This window comes from Alligator sinensis, unplaced genomic scaffold, assembly GCF_000455745.1.
Source record: "Alligator sinensis unplaced genomic scaffold, ASM45574v1 scaffold889_1, whole genome shotgun sequence".
Classification (NCBI taxonomy): Eukaryota; Metazoa; Chordata; order Crocodylia; family Alligatoridae; genus Alligator; species Alligator sinensis.
The window spans coordinates 440764-461375 of record NW_005842361.1 but is presented as its reverse complement, the minus strand read 5'-3'; the positions used below and the strand labels follow the sequence as shown (position 1 = coordinate 461375).

The 20612-nt window shown below is 40.5% G+C and overlaps 1 protein-coding gene across 1 annotated transcript in view; it reads right to left on the bottom strand.

The window, feature by feature from the left end:
* LAMA2 (laminin subunit alpha 2) overlaps nucleotides 1-20612 on the bottom strand; it is a 559328-nt gene that overhangs the window by 160990 nt on the left and 377726 nt on the right. Inside the window, exons 25-30 of the mRNA XM_006029173.3 lie at nucleotides 17575-17718; nucleotides 14942-15121; nucleotides 12113-12301; nucleotides 11887-12020; nucleotides 7744-7861; nucleotides 523-657 (exon numbers count right to left, since the gene is read on the bottom strand). Coding sequence (XP_006029235.2) covers nucleotides 523-657; nucleotides 7744-7861; nucleotides 11887-12020; nucleotides 12113-12301; nucleotides 14942-15121; nucleotides 17575-17718 — 900 coding nt within the window. The remainder of the gene's footprint in view (nucleotides 1-522; nucleotides 658-7743; nucleotides 7862-11886; nucleotides 12021-12112; nucleotides 12302-14941; nucleotides 15122-17574; nucleotides 17719-20612) is intronic.

Here is a 20612-nt window from a genome sequence, read left to right as displayed (position 1 = left end):
GTTGCCTCCTTTGAGAATCTGCTAAGCCCATGCGGAGTTACATATGGATTTTCATGAAACAAGAATGGAGCCCTGCAGCTAGCCATATATATTGCTACAGAATATCTCATCCCCTTCATCCATCCTTCCCTTTCTTCCTCTGCTCCTGCTGTAGGAGAGGTAGGAGAAATAATCAATTAAAACTCCATCTTACTGTGTCACCAGGTCATGCATGTTATTACCTATTGTAACAAAATTTTGCTTGTTGGTGGGAAAAAAGAGTAAACTGCATATTTGATTTACAGGTATTTCACTTTTCCTGCTTCAGCAAGCAGTAGCTGGGATTGGGAGATGAGGGGAAGAAGGAAACTTATGTAACTGGAAGCCCTAATTGAAGATGATCATTATGAAAAATTCTGACTGGTTTGTATTAAGCTAAAGGACATTAAAATGCATCATCCAATTTTTCAGTTCCACAGCACAACATATGATTTTTACATTATGATGAACACAGCGCATGGGTTTGAAAGCACTTATTAATACCTGACACATAGATGTTTCAGGATCACACATATCACTATGTCCATGGCACTCACATACAACACAGGTACCTAGGGATGCACTAGGTCTCCTGCCAGCAGATACTGAATGAAGTCTATAAAATCCTGGAGAACATATCTGCAAACAAAGAGAAGAAAACAGTTCATTACATAGTGGATGGATGAGGGAAGCAATGCAAGCTCATCTTTGCAAAAAAGAAACCAGTTATTTCAAGTAGTGAAAAAAGTTGACAGGCCTCCAACTGTGTTATAAACAACATACAATACTTTACAGAAGCTGGAACCAAGCCTAATTGGAAACATCACTGTAAAGTCCCTGGAGCACTCCATTGGTACCAGTCTTTTCATTTTGCAGCTTGCAAGACTGTTCATTCAGATGCAGAATACCCAGCCTTTCACTCTGTGCATCAAACATCCTTCCTTGTATTTTTTGAGAAAGAGGTTTATTTTTAAAACAAACACTGCATAGGCTGTTGGGAGCAAGCAGAATGATTCTGCTCCCCTTGTCCTTGGTGTGTTTTTCAGACTTGACAAGGTAATATCTGCCTACATACTGCCTGATGGATAACAAGCAAATGCCCAATGATACTCAGCAAAAAAAAATGTCTTCACAGCTGCATTATTTATAGCCATGTAATTTAAAGACTATAAAAGTAAAGAATTCAAAATAATAAAAGCTTTACTTGTCTTGGGACTATTATCTCCAAAATCAAATTTATCCATCACTGATCTATTTTTTTTCACTTGGCAATAAAATTCTGAGAGCAAACCAAAAATTGCTAGCAAAGCTGACATATGCAAAATCAAGCCCTCAAGTCTTCATTTTCAGGCTTATTATGTAAATGTACTGAAGTGTCTACGTAGCTCTCCAAAAGCAGACAGCTAGGGAAGTACAAAACAAAACAGGGCTGTTTGGATGGTTCAACCCATTAGGGGTTAGTATACAGCTGAGAAATAGATACTAGCTGATATACTAGTGACCAGATATATTGATCTGATGAAGGGGGTCTTCTGAGACCACGTCCTGTTGTCAATGGTGATTTAAGGTTTTCTGAAGGCATAGGAGTTGTGTCACCCTTACATGCAGTAAAATGGATGCAGAAGAGAACTGGAATAAAGGCTATACAACAATTTTGTGGCATCACAAAGAGCATAGACAGTGGAGCACACTGGATATAGACTATATTATCGCCGTAGAAAGCAGAATGTCAACTTCCTAATTGCCAATGCACAAAAATTTACTAAAGCATAAACACTGCTATATTTTTTATACTCAGAAGCAAATAATCTAAGTTTACTTTTCTTTTTTTACTTATTTTTCTTTCAACTATATTAAGATCCTTGATGCACAGAAACAGTCATGGCTTGGGAAAATTTCTAATTTAACTGAATAAACTCAAATGAAAGTAATTTTACTTCTAACTATAAATACTATTTCCACCCCCCTCAAATGTAACATCTTATAGAAGTGTTCAATGATCTTAATGTGTAACTTCTGTACTGCATCTACTGCTGGGCACAGGTTAGACAAACAGAGTCTATAAAAGCCTCCCCCTCTCTCACTCTACACACATGCACACACACACGCACACACACATATTGGGGCACATAAAGGTTTCACAATAAACAAGGCAAGATGTTGGGCTTGGCCTTCATTCACTTTCCTTGCATCATGAACAGTGTACCATTTACTTCTCTTAATCTATTTGCTGCAGACTGTAAAATAGTTGAACTAAATGGGATACAAGTTCTTACAGATATAACACAATTTTGAGTGCTCTTCACTTGCTTCCTTTACCCTCCATTCACTCCTCTTCCCTCACTGCTATTATTTTACTCCTCTCACAATGTGCAGTTTTCACAGGAAGGCTGAATGTTTTGCACAACACTCTAGGCTCTTTCCTTCCCACTAGCTATGCTCAGCAATTGCAACAATATCAGCTAGAGTTACTGCTGCTAAATAATGAGAGTATGTACTATTCTATTCATGAAACAACTAAGAGTCCTATTCAGTGGGGGCACCACCAGTTGGAGCTGCATTTCTGTTTAGCCCTAGGCTCTTGTACCCTGCAGGAGATGGTCTATGAAATACTTATATGAATTTGACAAACAGAGCTAGCCAAAGCACTCTGTCTTAAGTGGTTTCTGTAGCACCTACCACCAGAGTAAAATTTTCAAAAGCACCTTCAGTTAAATGATTTCATGTAATATCCCCTTAGAAATCACTTTTTGAAAGGAATATTCCTGCCTGTAACTTTATTTGCAACCCCCCCCCCCCCCCGAAAAAAAACCAAACAACCCAAAAAACTTGCAGAATACAAGTGAAGAGAAGTGGATACAGTAAAAAGAAATATATTTAAAAACATTCACTGAAATTCACTCAAAATTTGTGGCAGCATCCACCTTGCTCTACTGACAAGTAACAAGGTCTGGAAAGAAGTCAGCAAGGTTTCAGAGTGCGGGCTGGAACCAGAGGTGTATTTGTGACACCTGAGCTCCCTGGGTGGCAGGCGTGTATGGGAGAGGCAGCATCACTGGTTATGATCTGGCAACACAGATGCTTCTACTTTTTCATGTCCTCCCCCTCACCTCTCCCCAGGGTCAGCGCCAAGGGTTGGTGCCCTCGTCAGTCCCCAACCTTCATTGCATTACTGGCAGAAACAACATGGCCTGGATCCAAGGTGGGCTAGTGTTCTGTAGAATCATAGAAAAGTAGGACTGGAAGGGACCTCCAGAGGGTATCTAATCCAACCTCATTCTCAAGGCAAGATCATCCCTAACCAAACCATCCCATACATAGGGATCTCTGTAAATCGTGCCAGAAGTGCTCCCCACAGAGGCTTCTTTAATGTTTTTCATTTTACTGCTTCCCCTACCGCCCCTAACTGGTGGAGGGGCCCCAGCAGTTGGGTTGTTTGTTGTTGATTGCCAGGGAAGGGAAAATCACAGTTCTAAATATGCTGTGGTTTTTGCTTCCCCTGCAATGTGGCAAGTGGCACAGCTACTGGGGCCCCTCCACCAATGGTGGGGGGAAGCAGCGAAATGAAAAACATTAAAGACTGTTCTAGTGTGATTTACAGAGCTCCCTACCCATACATCCTTGTCAAACCTATTACTAAAAACACACGATCAACTCTGTTGTACAACTACCTGGTATATTGCCCAAAGACACCAAAAGTGTCCTAACCTGCCACAGGTAAAGCAGGGGGACAAGGGCTGTCAGAATCCTGCCTCTTAAAGGGTTGTTAAAATGCACTTGAGGGATCCAAGGAAGAATGCCATGCTCTCTCCCACCCCCCACTACAGAGGACGGCAAACCCACCACAGTCCATGCCAATCTGACCACAAGGTAAAGTTTCTTCTTGATCCCAAGTGTGGTGGTTGGCTTGGCTCTGAGTGGAGAGAGATCTTTTAACTGGGAACATCTGGGTTGTAGTTCCATTAGGAGCACTGGTACACCCTAGTCAAAATCCCCAACCTCAGCTGCTTCTGAGGAAGGGAAAGAAAAATACTTGATATCTATAACACCGGGAGAGAAAAAAATCCTTTCCAGCTCCATGCGGCAACCAGCAAAGGCCAGAGGCATGGGAAAAACCAAACACCCTCCACTCTGTTCTGCAACCAGGGGACAGCAAACACCGCTACACATCACACTCCCTAACTGGAGAGTCAGAACATCCTTTTCTGTGTTTCTTTACCTTCTGCAAAATAAACCCAGTCCCTTTAATTTTCTTTCATAACCAAGCTGGTTATGGAGTTCTGCTTCATTTTCCTACTGCTGAATGCTGCGGGCACTTTTACACGTGCTCCAGGAGAGAGGGGGGCGGTGCTTTAGCTAGAGTGGCTCCGAGAGCCACTCTAATTAAAGTGCCTCAGTGTTTTGTGTATCAGCATCCCCCCACTTCAAAATGGCAGTGAGGGTGCTTGAACTAAAGCTCATTGAACGAGCTTTAGTTCAAGTGCCTCCACTGCCATTTTGAAGCACAGGGACGCTGATAGATGAAACACAGGAGCCTGCTGGAGCACAGTAATTACCACGCTCCAGCAGACTTGATTAATTGAGTCTGCTCCGATGCACTGTAATTACAACACATTGGAGCAGGCTCCATGCTCTTGTCCAGGCACCCTGTCTTCTCCAACATCTACTGCAATATCTCATGATCTCTCAGAGAGCCATTGCTAAGGCGGGAGGAGACTCCTAGGCTTCCAGCTCTTCGTCTTTCTGTCACACTCCAAGCATAGCTGTCCCTAGATCATCCCTGATCCCTAATGTAATATATTCTTGAAAATCTCTAATGAAGGAGATTCCACAACTTCCCTAGGCAGTCTATTCCACTACCTTACTATTCTACAAGGGAAAGTTTTTTTCTGGGTATTCTATCTAAACCTATTTTGTTGCAACCTATTGCTATGTATCCTACTGTCTGAAACAACAGACATCCTATTGATGCAGCCCAAAACTTCATTAGCCTTTCTTGAAGCTGTGTTACTCTGCAACTTTCTCTGCAGTACTGCCATGTAGCCAGTCATCACTCATTTTGTATTTGTGTTTTTGACTATTGTTCCCAAGGTGTAGCACCTTACATTTGTCAGCATTGAACTTCATCCTGTTGGCTCTAGCTCAGCTTTTCATTCTATTGATATACTTCTAATATGTGCCTCTGTTCTCTAGGTGTGTTTGCAGTCTTTCCTACTTTTGTTTCATCTGCAAATTTGCTCTCTATTCCAACATCCAAATCTTTAATAAACACATAGAATGACATCAGACCTAGGACCTGTGTGACTCTATTCAAAGCCTCCTGCTATTACTATGTGATTTCATTTGTAATTACCCTTCCTTTGTAGCTACTGAACCAACTGTGTAGCCACCTTGTAGAAGTTTTGTCTAGTCCACATTTCTCCAGTTTGCTTATGATAAGGTAGTGTGGAACTTTTTCAAAAGCCTTGCTGAAGTCCAAATGCATTATATCCCCTGAATTCATCTACCCAGCTACTTTCTTTGTCAAAGTAGATCAAATTTGTTTGGTATGATTTGTTCTAGACAAATCCATGCTGGCTACTTGTGACCAGACTTTCCTCTTTCAAATGCCTGCACTTCTCCAAAAATGCACTTCCATACAATATGCTCTAATAACTTCCCAGGTATTGAATTCAGGCTAACTAGCCTATAATTCCCCAGGTCCTCCTTTCTTGCTTTTTTTGAAAGAGACACACTGTTGGCCCTATTACAGTCCTCTGGTACCTCACCTGTCTATAATGATTTTGTAAATATTATTGCCAAGGGCTCCAAGATCCCCTCTGCCAATTCTTTCAGTACCCGGGGATGAAGTTCACCAGACCCTGCTGACGTAAATTCATTCAAACCAAACAAAAGCTCTCTGACTTACTTTTTTTTTTTTTAATCTCAACCCTCAGCTTGATCCTTTTCCTTATCCGTAGGATCCTTACTAGATGTCTGGTTGCATCTTACTTTTTTTTGAAGACTGAGGCAAAGTTTTTTTGAGCAGCTCCGCCTTCTTTGAATCTTCTGTTAAGAGATCATCTTCACTATTTAACAGTAGATCTACAGCTTCCTTGGTCTTTCTTTTCTGGCCACCACATTTAGAGAACCTCTTATTGTTATCTTTAACCTCCATCACCAAGTATATTCTTACCTTTGCCTCCCCTCACCAAGTTCTTGTTATTTCGTTTTTCCTAAGTGGTCTGCCTGCATGCTATTTTTTTTTTTTTTTGCTTTTGAGACGTCTTAGAAGTTCCTTGTGCAGCCACATTGATCTTTTTCTGTTGTCCTCCTGTTTCCATCATTCTGCCACTACTTTTCCCTACCTTTGCTCTGTTGCTTCTCCCTGTCCATCCCATTGTACCACCAACTGAGGCACAGATGCAACTCCTTGCCAGCTGACCCTGGTGTGGGCACAGCTCCCCATTGCCACCATACCACCAAAGCCCTCAGGGCACCACAGGCTAGATCCGGTGGCTTTGCAGGACAGATCCAGCCGGCGGCATTATGTTGCTGACCCCTGGATTCTTTCCCTTCTTGGTTGTTCTTCAAAGTACCTAACTCCCTATCAACAGAAAAAGAACAGCCAGGATATATGAAGCCAGTGACAGCATTTGGCCATTTTAAGTCACAGTCATGATTAAGTGATATTTAGAGGCCTGCCCCCAGAAGGGAGTGATATTATAACACTTGGAGTATTGCTACTATGCTCTCATCTCTTCCAAAAGGTTTCATTAATCAGAACCACCCACACAATGCTATCCACTGTATCAGACACTGAGACAGAGACACTGAGACTCTTATCCAGTAAAGTGTATTATACTTCACTTGAAAATCGTGAGCAGTGCCAATGGCTTTAATGGGACTAGATATCTACTTAAAGTTAAGTAAGTACCTAGGTGCTTTGTAAGAATGGGCTCTGACAGAACAGAAATAAAACTGAGATAGAGTTGGGGACATAGCAAAATACAATCATTGTCTAAAACTCTTTATCACCCCTTTACTAACAGATGTATCTAATGCAGCAGGGGTGTCAAACTTGTACTGCCCGCCAGGCCAGATCGAGACTGCAGGGTTCCTTGCAGGCTGGATCCAGCCCAGGGCACATAGCAATGGCTGCTCCAACTCTAACCCAGCCTATGTGGCAGCAGTAACTCCAGCTCTGACCCATGGCATGTGGTGATGGAAACAGCAGTTATTATTTTAGCATACCTTTTCTTGTTGTGGTTTAAATAACTACCAAGATGTGAAAGTTCTGGGTTTGTTAATAAATAAAAAGTATGGGGTATGCGGATTAGCTCCAGCTCCTGCCATGTGCCCCATGCCAGAGCTGAAGCTGCCACTGCATGCCCCATGCCACAGTGGCAGCTCTAGGTCTGACATGGCACATGCAGTGGTGGCAGCGGCTCTAGAATTCAGCTGTGGCTGCGGCTGTGGCAGCAGGTTAAGTGGCTAGAGGGTGACCAGGGTTGTATCAACCCTCACTTACCCTTTTGCTGCCAACTGTCATGTCTACCAGACCCCAAAGGCCCTGGATTTTGCATCAGGTTGCTCTCCCCTCTCCCCAAATATGCCTACCCCAACTTCTGGTGGCCCACCAGTGGCCCACCAGCAGGCAGAACACAGCAGCTCTGTGGGCTGTATTTTTGCCACCCCTGTAATGTAGCATAAAGACCTTACATGGAAGTCAAATGGTTACCATACCTCACAGGATAAGCCAGAATATCCTAGTGGGCAGTCACATTTCTCATTCATGTGAGCCTGAGGACTCATTCCAGACACTCTTCCTTCTTCAGCAACTTCCATTGATATCTCAGAAATTCTGGGAAAAGGAAGAAAAAAAAGATACAGAAAAACAAATTTTATAAACTGAGTGAAGCGCTATTTCAAAACAGGTTCAAAGTGCAGGGAAAAAATCCGTATTGGTCTGAATTCTTGGTCTCTCCTACAGGAGATTAGAAAAAAGCTCCATTCTTGCCTAAGTTTGAAGGAAGCTTCAAAGCCAACACAACCTTTGACTCATTTTCCACTTTGGACTTATCATTTAACTAACTATTCTATTTTGCTTGAATCTACCCACTCATTTTTTATTTTCATCCGAAGTAAGAACACAAGCCCAAGTCTGATTCCTCATTTGGATGGATTCATTAAAAAAATGAAGTCACATACTAAACACAGTTCCAGTTCACAAATCACAGAGGTGTAGCAATAAAATTGTTTGTTAAATGAGCTTTTAATGAGGCAACTTTAAAAAAAAATCTATCCCCAGCAACTAAACCAGGCTAACAAGCTCTATAATAGACTTCAAAGCTATTGGATAGTAGCCTTTTAGCAGGAATTTTAAGATCTGCGGCCAACATCTGTCTTTTTTTTTCTCTCCCTCCCTCTCTCTCTTTCCAGGATCATGAGGACATACAAGAAAACTATTAAAAACAAAGAAACACTCGGAAGTTTGTTAATGTCAGAAAAAGGTACATTTTCATGCTGGAGTTTCTGACTCTTTACTTTCCAAAATGTTTCCTTGATTATATCAATATTTTATATCCATGTCTCCCAAACATTCTCTCTCAATGCACAATGAACAGGCAAACTGATTATGAATGGGCAAGAGAGCATGGACAATGACAAGAAATGACAATTCTAGTTCATTATAATTTATCTTGGGGAATTGCTAACTTATTATTTTGGCACACTTTTTGGGTTTTGTTGTTGTTGTTTGTTTAAAAAACTACCAAGGTCTGAAAGTTTTCAGTCCAAAGGGAGGACTGAACTTGAGTAGATTAAGAAAACCCAGAGACAGCTGTGAGTTTGGTCTAAGGCCGTGGAAATTGTAAAGCTTCCAGATGCAATGCCAAATCTAAGGAAGGAAAGACCCCTCCTCCCCACAAATATAAACACTTTGAATAAAGTGTTCAATCAAAAAAAAGATAAGAAAATGAAACCAGAATGTATGTATTAAATATCTGTGTGTGGGCTAATAAAAATAATTAGATCCCATTCATTCTCTCAACTGATTGTTGAGGAACTTCTATTCCACTTATTACCTTGGTGTTACCAGGCACCGTATTACCATGCTGAGAGAAATCCAGGTGAAAGCCTGGCTCATTAAAGTGAACTAGAGTTTTGTGACTGACTTCCGTGCAACCAAGATTTCAGCTTTAATTTGTTTTCATTAATACAATGCACCATATGACAGGAGCACCTTTCAGCCTGTATATCCTTGTTGCTACTTGTGATAGAGCATTCATTGAATACAGAAATGGAACAAAGAGAAAATGAAATCAGATGACTGAAAAATAAATAGGGCAAAAACTTATTTTGCTCCTGTATGATGTATCAACACAATCTCGCATGGAAGTGCCTGTACATTTAATACCAAGACAGAGTGGATTATGCCTTCCTGTCATCTTCAGAACTGAGGCAATGGTCGGTATGCTGCAAAAACTATTTACTGTCAGAAAGCTAAATTTACATAATAATATACTTTGGGACCACAAAGCTACCTGTTGTCTGTGTGAATGTGTTACTTAAGGCAGGTTAGGCTCGGCTGCTTTCTGGAGCATATCTAATAGGAAGTAGCCTAACCACTGCTACCTGATCAGCGTCTGGGATACTGAAATAATTCACAGTCAAATTGAAAGCATATTTCCAATTCAAGCTGATTTATTATCACAGTCCAGCTGCCTGAAAACCAAAACAAAATCTAATATAAGAAATGTTTCAATTTAGAGTAGTGAATGTGAAAAGGAGGACAACAAAATGAACGCAATAGAAAACATTGGGCTTTGGCTTTTTAGCTGAAGCCTCTAAATCACTCCCTGTAATAAATGTAACATATGAGTAGAAACAAGATTAGCACTGCTGCTAAATTATATGGCTAATACAGGGGTAGCGTTGGAATTAAGCTATTTTTACACTTGGGTCTGTTACTGGTTCAATTTTTCTCTTATAATTTTTTTTTCTGTAGTACATCAATCAACTGCAATTTTGGATTTCTAAACAATGAAGCTGAAAGAATTTTCAGATTGGAATGACAGAAATTTTAACACCTCACTGAAAGCTCTGAAAAATATTAAAACACTTCAATATATATTTTCTTCTTTTTATTTTTTATTTCCTTTTCCTCATCCTGTCTTATTAAGGGCAGCTGGATGAAGAAAAGAGTTTTGCATGTAAATGGCTGATCCCAAAACAAGAACAGATTCCAGACTTAAGTGAGGTAGTCTTCATTTTGACCTGCTTAACTTCAACACGTGCCTGAGTGCTGGACTTAGCCCTGAGTTTTAAATGATTTTCTGAATCAAAGCCTGTAGTTTTTACTCAGGCCAATCTCCCTTAACTTTCAAGGAAGTTTTAGGGATTGATTTTTGTAATCCTTATTCAGGTGAAACTTCCTCTAAAATCAATGAGAACATGTCCAAATATAGACTGAAGGGTTTGTCTGAAAAGTTCATGTGTTCCTATTCTTTAAGCTCCATATATTCTCTCAGATGCCACAATGAGACGTATTGTTTAAATGCTAGAGAAATCATAAAATTTAGTCATGCCATAACCATCTCTACCATAACTGCGGTTTTATACACAAAGGTTATAACTTCAGATAGAGAGTTACCAGAAAGAACAAAGGATAACACTAAAATCATGTTCTGAAATCTGACTTTGCAAAAATGATATTTTGATTCTCTAACTGGTACCCGAGGAAACTCACTCTGGAACTGAAAGTCATTCCCTGCTACCCCTGATTTATTCATTATTACTGGTAGTCCTGATAAAACTGGGGTGGCACTTTGATGCTGATTCCGAGTGCAGTGCATATCTCTGTCTGCATCAACTTGAAGTCAAGCCAAACCAGCCAAACCAACCAATTCTAGTTTAATGTATGCGTCAGGATAGCATTCAGATGTCTCTCCCACAACTCAGTCAGCTCTTCAATGCCAACAGAAGGAAAATGTTTACAAAACAAAGATAATATACATTTTTTTTCCATGTGGAGTCAGATCTGATTCCCAGTCCCTTGAAACTGAGATTTACCTTACAATTTAATAAAATACCACAAATGCAACTTGCCAGAAATAGGCAGTTGCCATGAAACTTCTCAGCTATACGGTCTAGCACAATCACTGTGGCAGTGGACATCCAACCATTGGGTAACTGGACAGTTATTTTCTTTAAAATGACATACATATAAATAACCTACAATTACATGCATACATACATATTAACCGGGCCAGGTTGTATCCTTTCAGGGCACTGATTCTAGACTGCATAAATACTGCAAAGTTTCATGGTACCCCTTCAGCTCTATCACCTTAGTAACATTCTCTCCAAATCTCACACCCTCATAAACATATTTATGACCTATTTTTGTAGATTTTTTTGTAACCTATAACTGTTATCTGCTTCTACTAAGCTGGAGCAAATGCGATGTTATAAAAAGGACACTATTTTCATCACCAATCCTTTGTTCCCTATTGTCTGCGGAACACAAATATTTCACAAGCTAAGACTTGAATTTTTATTATAGCACCTCGTCTGCTATGATTAACATTTTAAAATTATAGCACAGGATTCATATCCATTTACAAAATGTAGTTTTGGGTTTTTTTGGATTTTTTCTAGGCCTTGGGTTTCTTACCATCATGGATACATTTAAGTACTGGGGGTAGGATTTTCCACTGAATAAAATTTGTCTCACATTTCTTGAGGTGTGTTAGCACCATATTCTTCCTGTATTTATCACTGAAATGGACCTTATGGATTTTTCTATGAATAAAATTCAGTTTGAAAGCTGAAATGGATGAGGTGAGACTGACTGCATTATTTCAGACCACTGCATGAAATAGTTACCTGCTCTGTCTCATGATGCTCCCATGAGTAGCCTTAATAAGAATGTAATGAATATCATACAGTACATTCATGAAGTCCTCACGGGTCACAGACCTACTGACTCTTGGATCATCACCATGGTATTTCCATTCATGCTGAAAGAAACAATAGCCCAAAAGCCATCCAGTTAACACCCTTAAAAGATGGAAAGGATCACATTCTGGAATAGAATAGACTGAAACTTTACCTCTGTCATATCTATCTCATGCCTGGTCAGCTGGCCAATCAAAGGAGCAGCCATATACCGAACTATAATTCTAGTGTTTGTTCGAGGCCCACCTCTGATGATGACCTGAGGGTTATAAGTAGCAAAACCTGTCTCCTCCCGTGCTTCAAAGTAGATTGCATATTTCAGCTTTCCTCCATAAGCAGTCAGCTAATAAAGCAAAATAGAATATTAAAATATGAGTTACAACTACTTATTATTATACCTCAGTGCATATCCACATACACACACACATACATACACATAACTATGCACGCATCTTATTTACTCGAATAGAAGACACGCTTTCCCCCCACAATACACATGGGAAAAAAAGCTCCTTGTCTTACATCCGCATACAAGGACACCTCGTTAAATGCATTGTGCATCATTAAACTGCTGCCAAAGGTAGCATGAGCTCATTAATGGAAACCAACTATGAAACTGATTAAATATAGCCCAAACTGAGCATGACTATAAAACACATATCTCATATTGGGGAAACATTCTGATAAGAAACTACCAATTTTTTTTTTCTTAATTTTGTGCCTTAGGCCAAATTAGTCAAATCAGTTCCAAATTCCATCCACTGAGCAGAGCTCAGTCATTCAGGTCCATGTAGTGTTACCACTGGCAAGTATCTTCAGCCTGGGGCTCTAGATACTTCCAAATCCATGGCAGGCACTCTTGTGCAAGCCTTGAGCCCAGAGGTCTTGGGATTCAGATGCCCCCAAGTCTCACTTATCCTTAGCCAAAAGAGCAAGCTAGGGAGAAATCCCCCATCTAATAAAATAAAATATGTAGTCAAGATCCTCCCATTCGGAAGCTATAGTAGACTCTCCTAGGGGAGCCTGCCCTCAGTGCAATGGACAAGTTTCCATCCTCAAATACACAAGCCATTTAAGGCCAGAGAGAAGGAGATCTCCCTTCCCAGGTACAGCAAAACCACCTGGACCAATACTACCTCCACTGAATCAGTTAGTGTAGACCATCTCGATTATATACATGGTAATGCCCATTTTGCTCAGTTCCCCTCAGCACCAACTCTTTTTGAATCCATGGTGAGCCACTACATTGAATACATCTCAACTTTCTCCTCACTCCCACAGCTGAACTGCACTTTTCCCATTCCAAATGGTTCCTGTTTTTTCACCCACCTTAAATGTCTGGCAAACATCACCAAGCAGGGCATCAAACAGTTCACCCAGAATCCCTCTGTTGCCGATCTCTCAGTTTGTTGTACGTAATTAGTGTGACTCAACCCTCCATGAGGCAGAGCCAGACCAGGTTGCCCTGCACCTCATCTGTATAAAAAATTTTGGAGGATCCCTTGATTCTGACAAGAATACCTGGTTTCAGTAATGTGTGGGTAATTAGCACACGGATCCTTTGTGAGGGGCATCTGGAATACACACGCATACTGAGCAGTGCTGAACCATGGGGTCACCAGGGCTTGAAATGGTGTTGACTCTGCTGGGACCAGCCCAATAAACTATATGGCAAATCATGAGCCTTTTGGCTTTAGACTAATATCATGTATAGTTTGTGCTATATATAAGTAGGTACAAAAAGTGCTGTTTGAAAGTGTGTTTATGCAGTACCTGTGCTAACGCTTACAGCAGAGGTAAAACACATCAAAGGTAAAACACATCAATTCTGGATGAACTAAGTCTATGGCAAACAACTACAAATATGTTTATTTCAAGACTAGTGTTTTCAAATTTGCCCCTGACTTCCAAGTGTCAGGGAGACCAGTAAGTGGGGGTGGGAGTGCCGAAGAAACAAGTTGGGGAGATAGAGGATAAGGGGGCCATCTGACACCCAGATTTATTGTCCCTTTTGTAGCAGTGATAGGGGGACACATTTAAGACAACCCTCCAATAATGAGATTCTATACCTGGAAAATTATAACAAATCCATAAACTTTCCACATATAGAATCTAATTACTGGGGGGGTCATCTTATATTTGGGGTCATCTTATATTCAAGTAAATGCGGTATCACACAGATACAAATACACGTGTTTGTGTGTGTGTATTCATGCACACATGTATAAGGGTGAGAGAACAGAGGTATTTACTAGTTGTAGGATATGGATTTTATTCAAAGACATCTACATAGACATCTCTTTCTGCCTAACTTTAGAAACAAATTTTATGTGGCAATCCTGAGTGCTCAAAACAGTTTGTGCGAAAAAGGGAATTTCTATGCTTTCAGAAATCCAACTGAGAGGTTTCAATAATACATCCTACAACAGATCCAACAAGAAGTTTATTTCAGACATTTCCCACTACCTGGGCCTATAAATGACGTGAAATATTTATGTAACTTTTCTGTCAGATTGAGAGGAAAAGCAAGAGTCATGATAGTAAAACATTATTAATATATTTTTCCTTTTTCAAATTAAAGTTTTTTTGAAAAATAAACCCCATTTATAGAAAATGCAGGCAAACAAAGACACCTTGAACTTGAAAACCCTCAACTGACCAACAGCAATAAACCATAACTGAAAAACTGGAATTCCTCACAGATCTGTGGACTATCATTTGAGTGTGACGTTCTGCAACAAAACTCTCATTTTTCTTATAGATTTTTATATGCAGATGACAAAGAGGTCATCTGTATTTTGAGTTTAATGACAACTAAGAGAATTAACTGCTATTTTGTAACTTTTTGCCCTGACAAACGATAGCATAAAATATTAACTTTTTTCAAGCACATTCTTGTTTGTTATAACTTCTGTAACAGTACTAAAGAAAACATTTGCAAAATGTCAGCATTTGCCAGAATTCAGAAGAAACTTATCTTAACCTTTTTTCCTTCAAACTGCTCTGGAAGTTTCCAATAAACAGGCTCTGAATGGAGATCTTGCATCACCAGTTCAATGTTTGCTACAATCTCTGGATGCTGGTATGCAACCCCTTTGACAGTTGTTTGCTGAAGGTTTTCATCCACCAGGGGCAGAACCATTTGCTCTGTTTTCAAGGTCACCTGTATATATATAAAGGAATTAAAAAGACCAAAAAAAAAAAAAAAAATCAAATGATCAAGTGCATTTTGGTTCTGATTTTTTGTTTTGAGAGTTTTCTGCTTGTTTGCTTTTGAGTAATTAGATTCGTTAGTCTTAATTTTTTAAAAACCTTATATTAATTCATTTCAAGTTACAGTGAAGCGTCAACGGGTTTTTTGAAGTAATTCTATAAAAATATGACGGTTCAAGGTAAGCATTGCATATAGATTCCATCACTTAGCTTTTTCCATTTCATGTTCATGAGCAAAGGAACCAATAGTACTGGTTAAGGCCATATACAGCATGCGCTGAACAGAAGACTGTCAATATACCTTGTTAATGTGATTTCAACAGTGCTGGCTGGATCTCTTATGTTCAAAGCCTTGGAATCTTGCATTAAGATGAAACACATCTCTCATGTTCATACACTGACACCTTGCTATAATAAGTCTTCAGGGTTGAAAGGTTTGTGCCTGAATTCACTGAATGACATCTGAATTCACTTAAGCTTTTATTTCCTCCCCAAAACTATCGTGTTTACTAAGTGATATGCAGACCTTGAACTATGCAGACCCAAAAGCTATACCTGCTTGTAAAAATTAAAGATGTCACATAGCTATCTAGGAATAACTGACTTCACTGAAGGACATCAATAATATGGCAAACAAATCCTTACTGTGATCAAAAGAAAACTACAATACCTTCTGTATAGAATTACCAAGCTGTTCACATATCATCTATGAACACACAAAAAGAAAAATAAACAAACTCAGAAATACAGACTCCATGTTTCTAAAGAGCCCGGAACAACAATTAAGCTAATGAACAAGACATTGCTACCAGTGTCAGAAGGTGGATAATGTGTGCTGTGAGTTTCACTACTAATTATCATTCCACTTAAAATTCCCAGAAGCCTTTATGCAATTATGGGACACAGAAGTATTCCTTATAATTAGTATATTCAAAGTAAACTTCCTGGAGGTGGGTCTTCCCATGATACATCAAATAGTTTAATCAACCAGAAAGTTGTGACTGAACAGGAAATACATGTAAGTTCTGTCTCAGCATCAGGAATTTATGACTTTACCAGTGGCCATGAATACATTTTGAGGCAGACTGGACTCCTCAGAGCCATAAATGCCCAGGTGATCCATGATGCAGCTCTAAAGCCCTACTTAAACCTTAACATTCAAGGAGGGACAATTAATCAACAAACATAGAACAAACAGCAACTTTAAATTATGCTTATTTTGTACATTCCTGTGAAGGCCAAAACAGTTTGCAACAAAATTGATACTTTCATTTGTGGTATAACTGGTTTTTATCACTCTTATTCTGCATTCTTCTCTACTCTCAACAACATCTAATTGACAGAGTGAATGAACAATCCTGAGAAATAGTTCCAGTTCTCTGCAACCCTTTTCTGTTCATGAGCAGGGAGAAGTACTATTATATTCCAGAAGGAACTCATGCACTAAATGGACAAGGGAAAAATGGATGATACTGGTAACAGATTGACAAAGAGATATGGAGCCTTTCAATGAAAAGTTTTCACTTGAAATTCAGTCCAATTCCCAATTCAGTGGAGGCCAGAAGCCATCATCTGATGGCTGCTTGATGTCCTGTGAACAAAGTAAGTCAGTGGCCTCAGTTGAGTTGCCAGTGGGCAGATGTTCATTCCATAATTGACATATTTTCTGGCAGAGAGATGAATGACTGAATGATCTGAACCATCCTCTTTCTATTAGATATGGGCCTTCCAGATAACAGCTGAGACACACTGGCGCAAAGTGATTGAAAAGAATTCTGTTTGTCTGCACTATAGCAATTATAGTAATACAAAAGGTTTCACTCCCCAGGACTGTCAATCTAGTACTGGGTCTGTGGCTCCACTCTTATCTCAGGGGGTAGGCTGCTAATTGTTCTAGGGGGCTCCATTCTGTACTCCAGGATTAAAACTGACCATTATCTGTAACAAACATTGCTTAAAATTACAATAGGGGAAAAATAAAGGGTTAATACAATTCAAATCAAATCTACATATTTCATAACAAGCAACTCTGACCCTGAACTACGTCTGGGGAAACTGTGCATCAAGTTCAGATTTTTATCACTGTATCATATACGTGAAATGATGCTCTAGTGCACTGGATCTTCACAGCACAATTTCCCCACACATGACTACACTGCTCTTTGCAGGGTTTTAATAGCTTCACTTTGGCTTGACATTTATTACTATATCAGAGATTTTTTTTGAATGTCTTGACCCTAATTGTCTAATGGAACATGCTTCTCTCTCCACTTCTCAGTGTACGCAGGGGAAAAGACTGCTTAAATGTTTTGCCATTTTCTAGCTACCTCTCTGTGCCTGACTAAAAGACGCCAGCAGGAAACAACATTATCACATTACACGGCTCAGCAGTTCCCTACTCACCCACATACGGATCAGCCCCTCTGCCTCACTGCACTCAGTAGTCTGGCCAAAGCAATAGCAGCTGCTGCAGCCAAGTGGGTTTCTGGCAGAGAGTCCAAACATACCAGGCTTGCACCTGTCACAGTGGACACCTTCCACATTAACCTGTAAGAGAAAGAGCATGGGAGATGGTTTTACTTAGGAGATGCCAATGAGCTAAAACTCACTCAAAATAAACAAAAACATCACAATATACAGAAAAGGGGGATTCAGAAAAAATAAGATGACTAGATTTAAGTAAAGATTTAAGGAGCTCTCAAACTTCCAATTGTTATACTGTAATCCACTGGATAATTATAGGTTCCATGCTGGTATATATAGGGAAATCAAATTGAACTTTGGACATGGAGGGTTTAATAGCTGATTGAAAAAAAAATCAGAAACTTCATATCCTCTAAAAGTGACAGGGTTAATCAAACCTTTTGTCTACTAGGAACTTGTTTTGACATTCAGAACATTTAAGGTGCAGTACCAACTGTACTTGCTGAGAAAGATTTTTATAGAAATATTGTGGAGAAAAGCTTTTTCCTCTCTATCTAAATAGTTTTCTACATCATTGAACAATATTAACAAGGGCTGAAAAGTTCAGGTATTTGTTGCTGCAATGTCAATGCTTTTAGCTTCGTTATATAATTAGTATGAATAGAGAAAGTTATACTGGGTGTATCTACACGTGCACTTTACTGCAAAGCTGACTAATTAGCTCTGCAGTAAAGTGGCACCACCTACACATGCACCTGTATTGCTCTCTGGGACAAGTACTATCCTACAGTGGAGTAGTTACATGTGCCAAAACCAATGTGTAAACAGTAACCGGGGGCTGGCTAGGGTACAAAGGTGCTACAGTGCACCCTTGCCCACTCCCCCCAACCCTGCCATGGCTGCCCCACCTGGCCCCAGCTCCTGGTTCTTTAAAAAAAAAAAAAGCCCCACACTCACCAGCTGCTGCAGTGGCCATTGGCACTTCCCATGCAGCGTGGGGCAGTGGTGGGAAGCAAGGATCCCCCCCTCCTCCCCTCCCCGCCCTGGCCTGGCAGGAGCTGGTGAGTGTGGGGCTTTTATGTGGGTGGGGGATAGGGGCTCATGGCAGAGCCCTTCACACAGCGTGGGGCAGTGGGGGTCAGTGGGGATCGCCCCTCCGCATGGCAGCAGCTGGTAACTTAGGGCTTTTTTTTAAAGAGCCAGGAACCTGGGGCTGGGCAGGGCTGCCATGTGGGGAGCTGGGAGAATGGGCAGGTGATGGGGCCTGTTTGATTCATAGATTCAGCCAATTCTGTGGTGGCCAAATCTCTGAATCAGATTCAGCCGAATTGATTCGGGACAGTGATTCGAATCACCAAATCAAATTACTGTCCCCCAAATCGACCAAATCTGAATCCAAAGTGAATATTAGCCAGTTCGCACAGGCCTACTAATTGCACATATAGATGCACCGACTGTGTAGCACCGGATGCACATAACAGTTACAGTCTTCTTGAAAACATTTAATACTAAATCTGTGGCATTTTAACAATAAAACTGAAGTATTAATGAGCATGCTATTAAAAAAACAAAAACACAATATCAATTATACCACTCACCAGGAAAAATTGTTTGTTGTCAATATTACTGCCACTGTATCTATTTATTAGAATTGAAAGAATGTTGACAAATTAATTTAATGCATACTGTTTAATTTTTTTCTATCCATCCATAATGGTCACTGCTTTTGCACGTTGTTCCCAGTCATTTTTAGTTTCTCATTCTTACATGCTAGCCCCATGCTGCTGTGTTTGGGTTCATGACCTTTGATTTAGTATCCCCCAATATTCTCATGAAAAAATTGGAGGATTGTGGACTTAACTCCAAGACAGTCAGGTGGGTGAGAAACTGGCTGCAGGATAGAACTCAGAGAGTCATAGCAAACGGATCTGTGTCATCCTGGTGAGAAGTGGGCAGCAGTGTCCCACAGAGGTCGGTGCTCAGTCCAATATTTTGAACATCTTTATTAATGATTTGGATGTGAGGGTGAAGAGCTCACTGGCTAAGTTCATGGATGACAGCAAGTTATGGGGAAGCGTGGTCATACTTGAAGATAGGCTACAGTTACAGGCAGACATAGACAGGCTAGTAAGTTGGGTGGATCAGAACTTGATGAAGTTCAGTGTTGAGAAATGTAAAGTGCTCCACCTCAGGATGAGCAACCCCCAACACACCTACAGGCTTGGCGGCACCAAACTGACTAGCACCATGAATGAAAGGGACCTAGGGGTAATAATAGCCCACAGTATGAACATGAGCCAGCAGTGCAATACTGTAGCCAGCAGGGCAAATAATATTCTGGCATTCATCAATCAATGCATCTCCAGCAAAGTCAAGGAGGTGATTCTTCCGCTCTACTCAGCACTGGTGAGACCGCAGCTGGAGTACTGCGTCCAGTTCTGGGCACCACACTTTAACAAGGACATGGACAAACTTCAGAGAGTCCAAAGAAGAGCCACCCATATGATGAGAGTCTTCAAAGGCAAGCCATACGAGGAAAGGCTGAGGGATCTGGGACTCTGCAGCCTGAGGAAAAGAAGGCTGAGAGGGGACTTGGTAGCAGCTTACTGCTACACTAGGGGAGTAACATCAAGGGCTTGGTGAGCAACTGTTCACCAGGGCACCTGAGGGTAAAACCAGGAGCAATGGCCACAAACTCCTGAAAGACCAATTCAGGCTCAACATTAGGAAAAACTTTTTCACAGTCAGGGTGGCCAGACTGTGAAATAAGCTCCCTCCAGAGGTGGTGCCATCACTTACCCTGGAAATCTTCAAGAGGAGACTAGACAGTCACCTTGCTGGGGTCAGCCAACCCCCCAGTTGTCTTTGCTGCTTGGTGCAGGGGGTTGGACCCAATGATCTTATGAGCTCCCTTTCGGCCATACAATCTATGAGTCTATGGCACTTTTAGGCATGTAATAATAGCTGCTTTCATTGACGTTAAAACTAACAAACAAGAAAAACATTTCTTTTGTTTT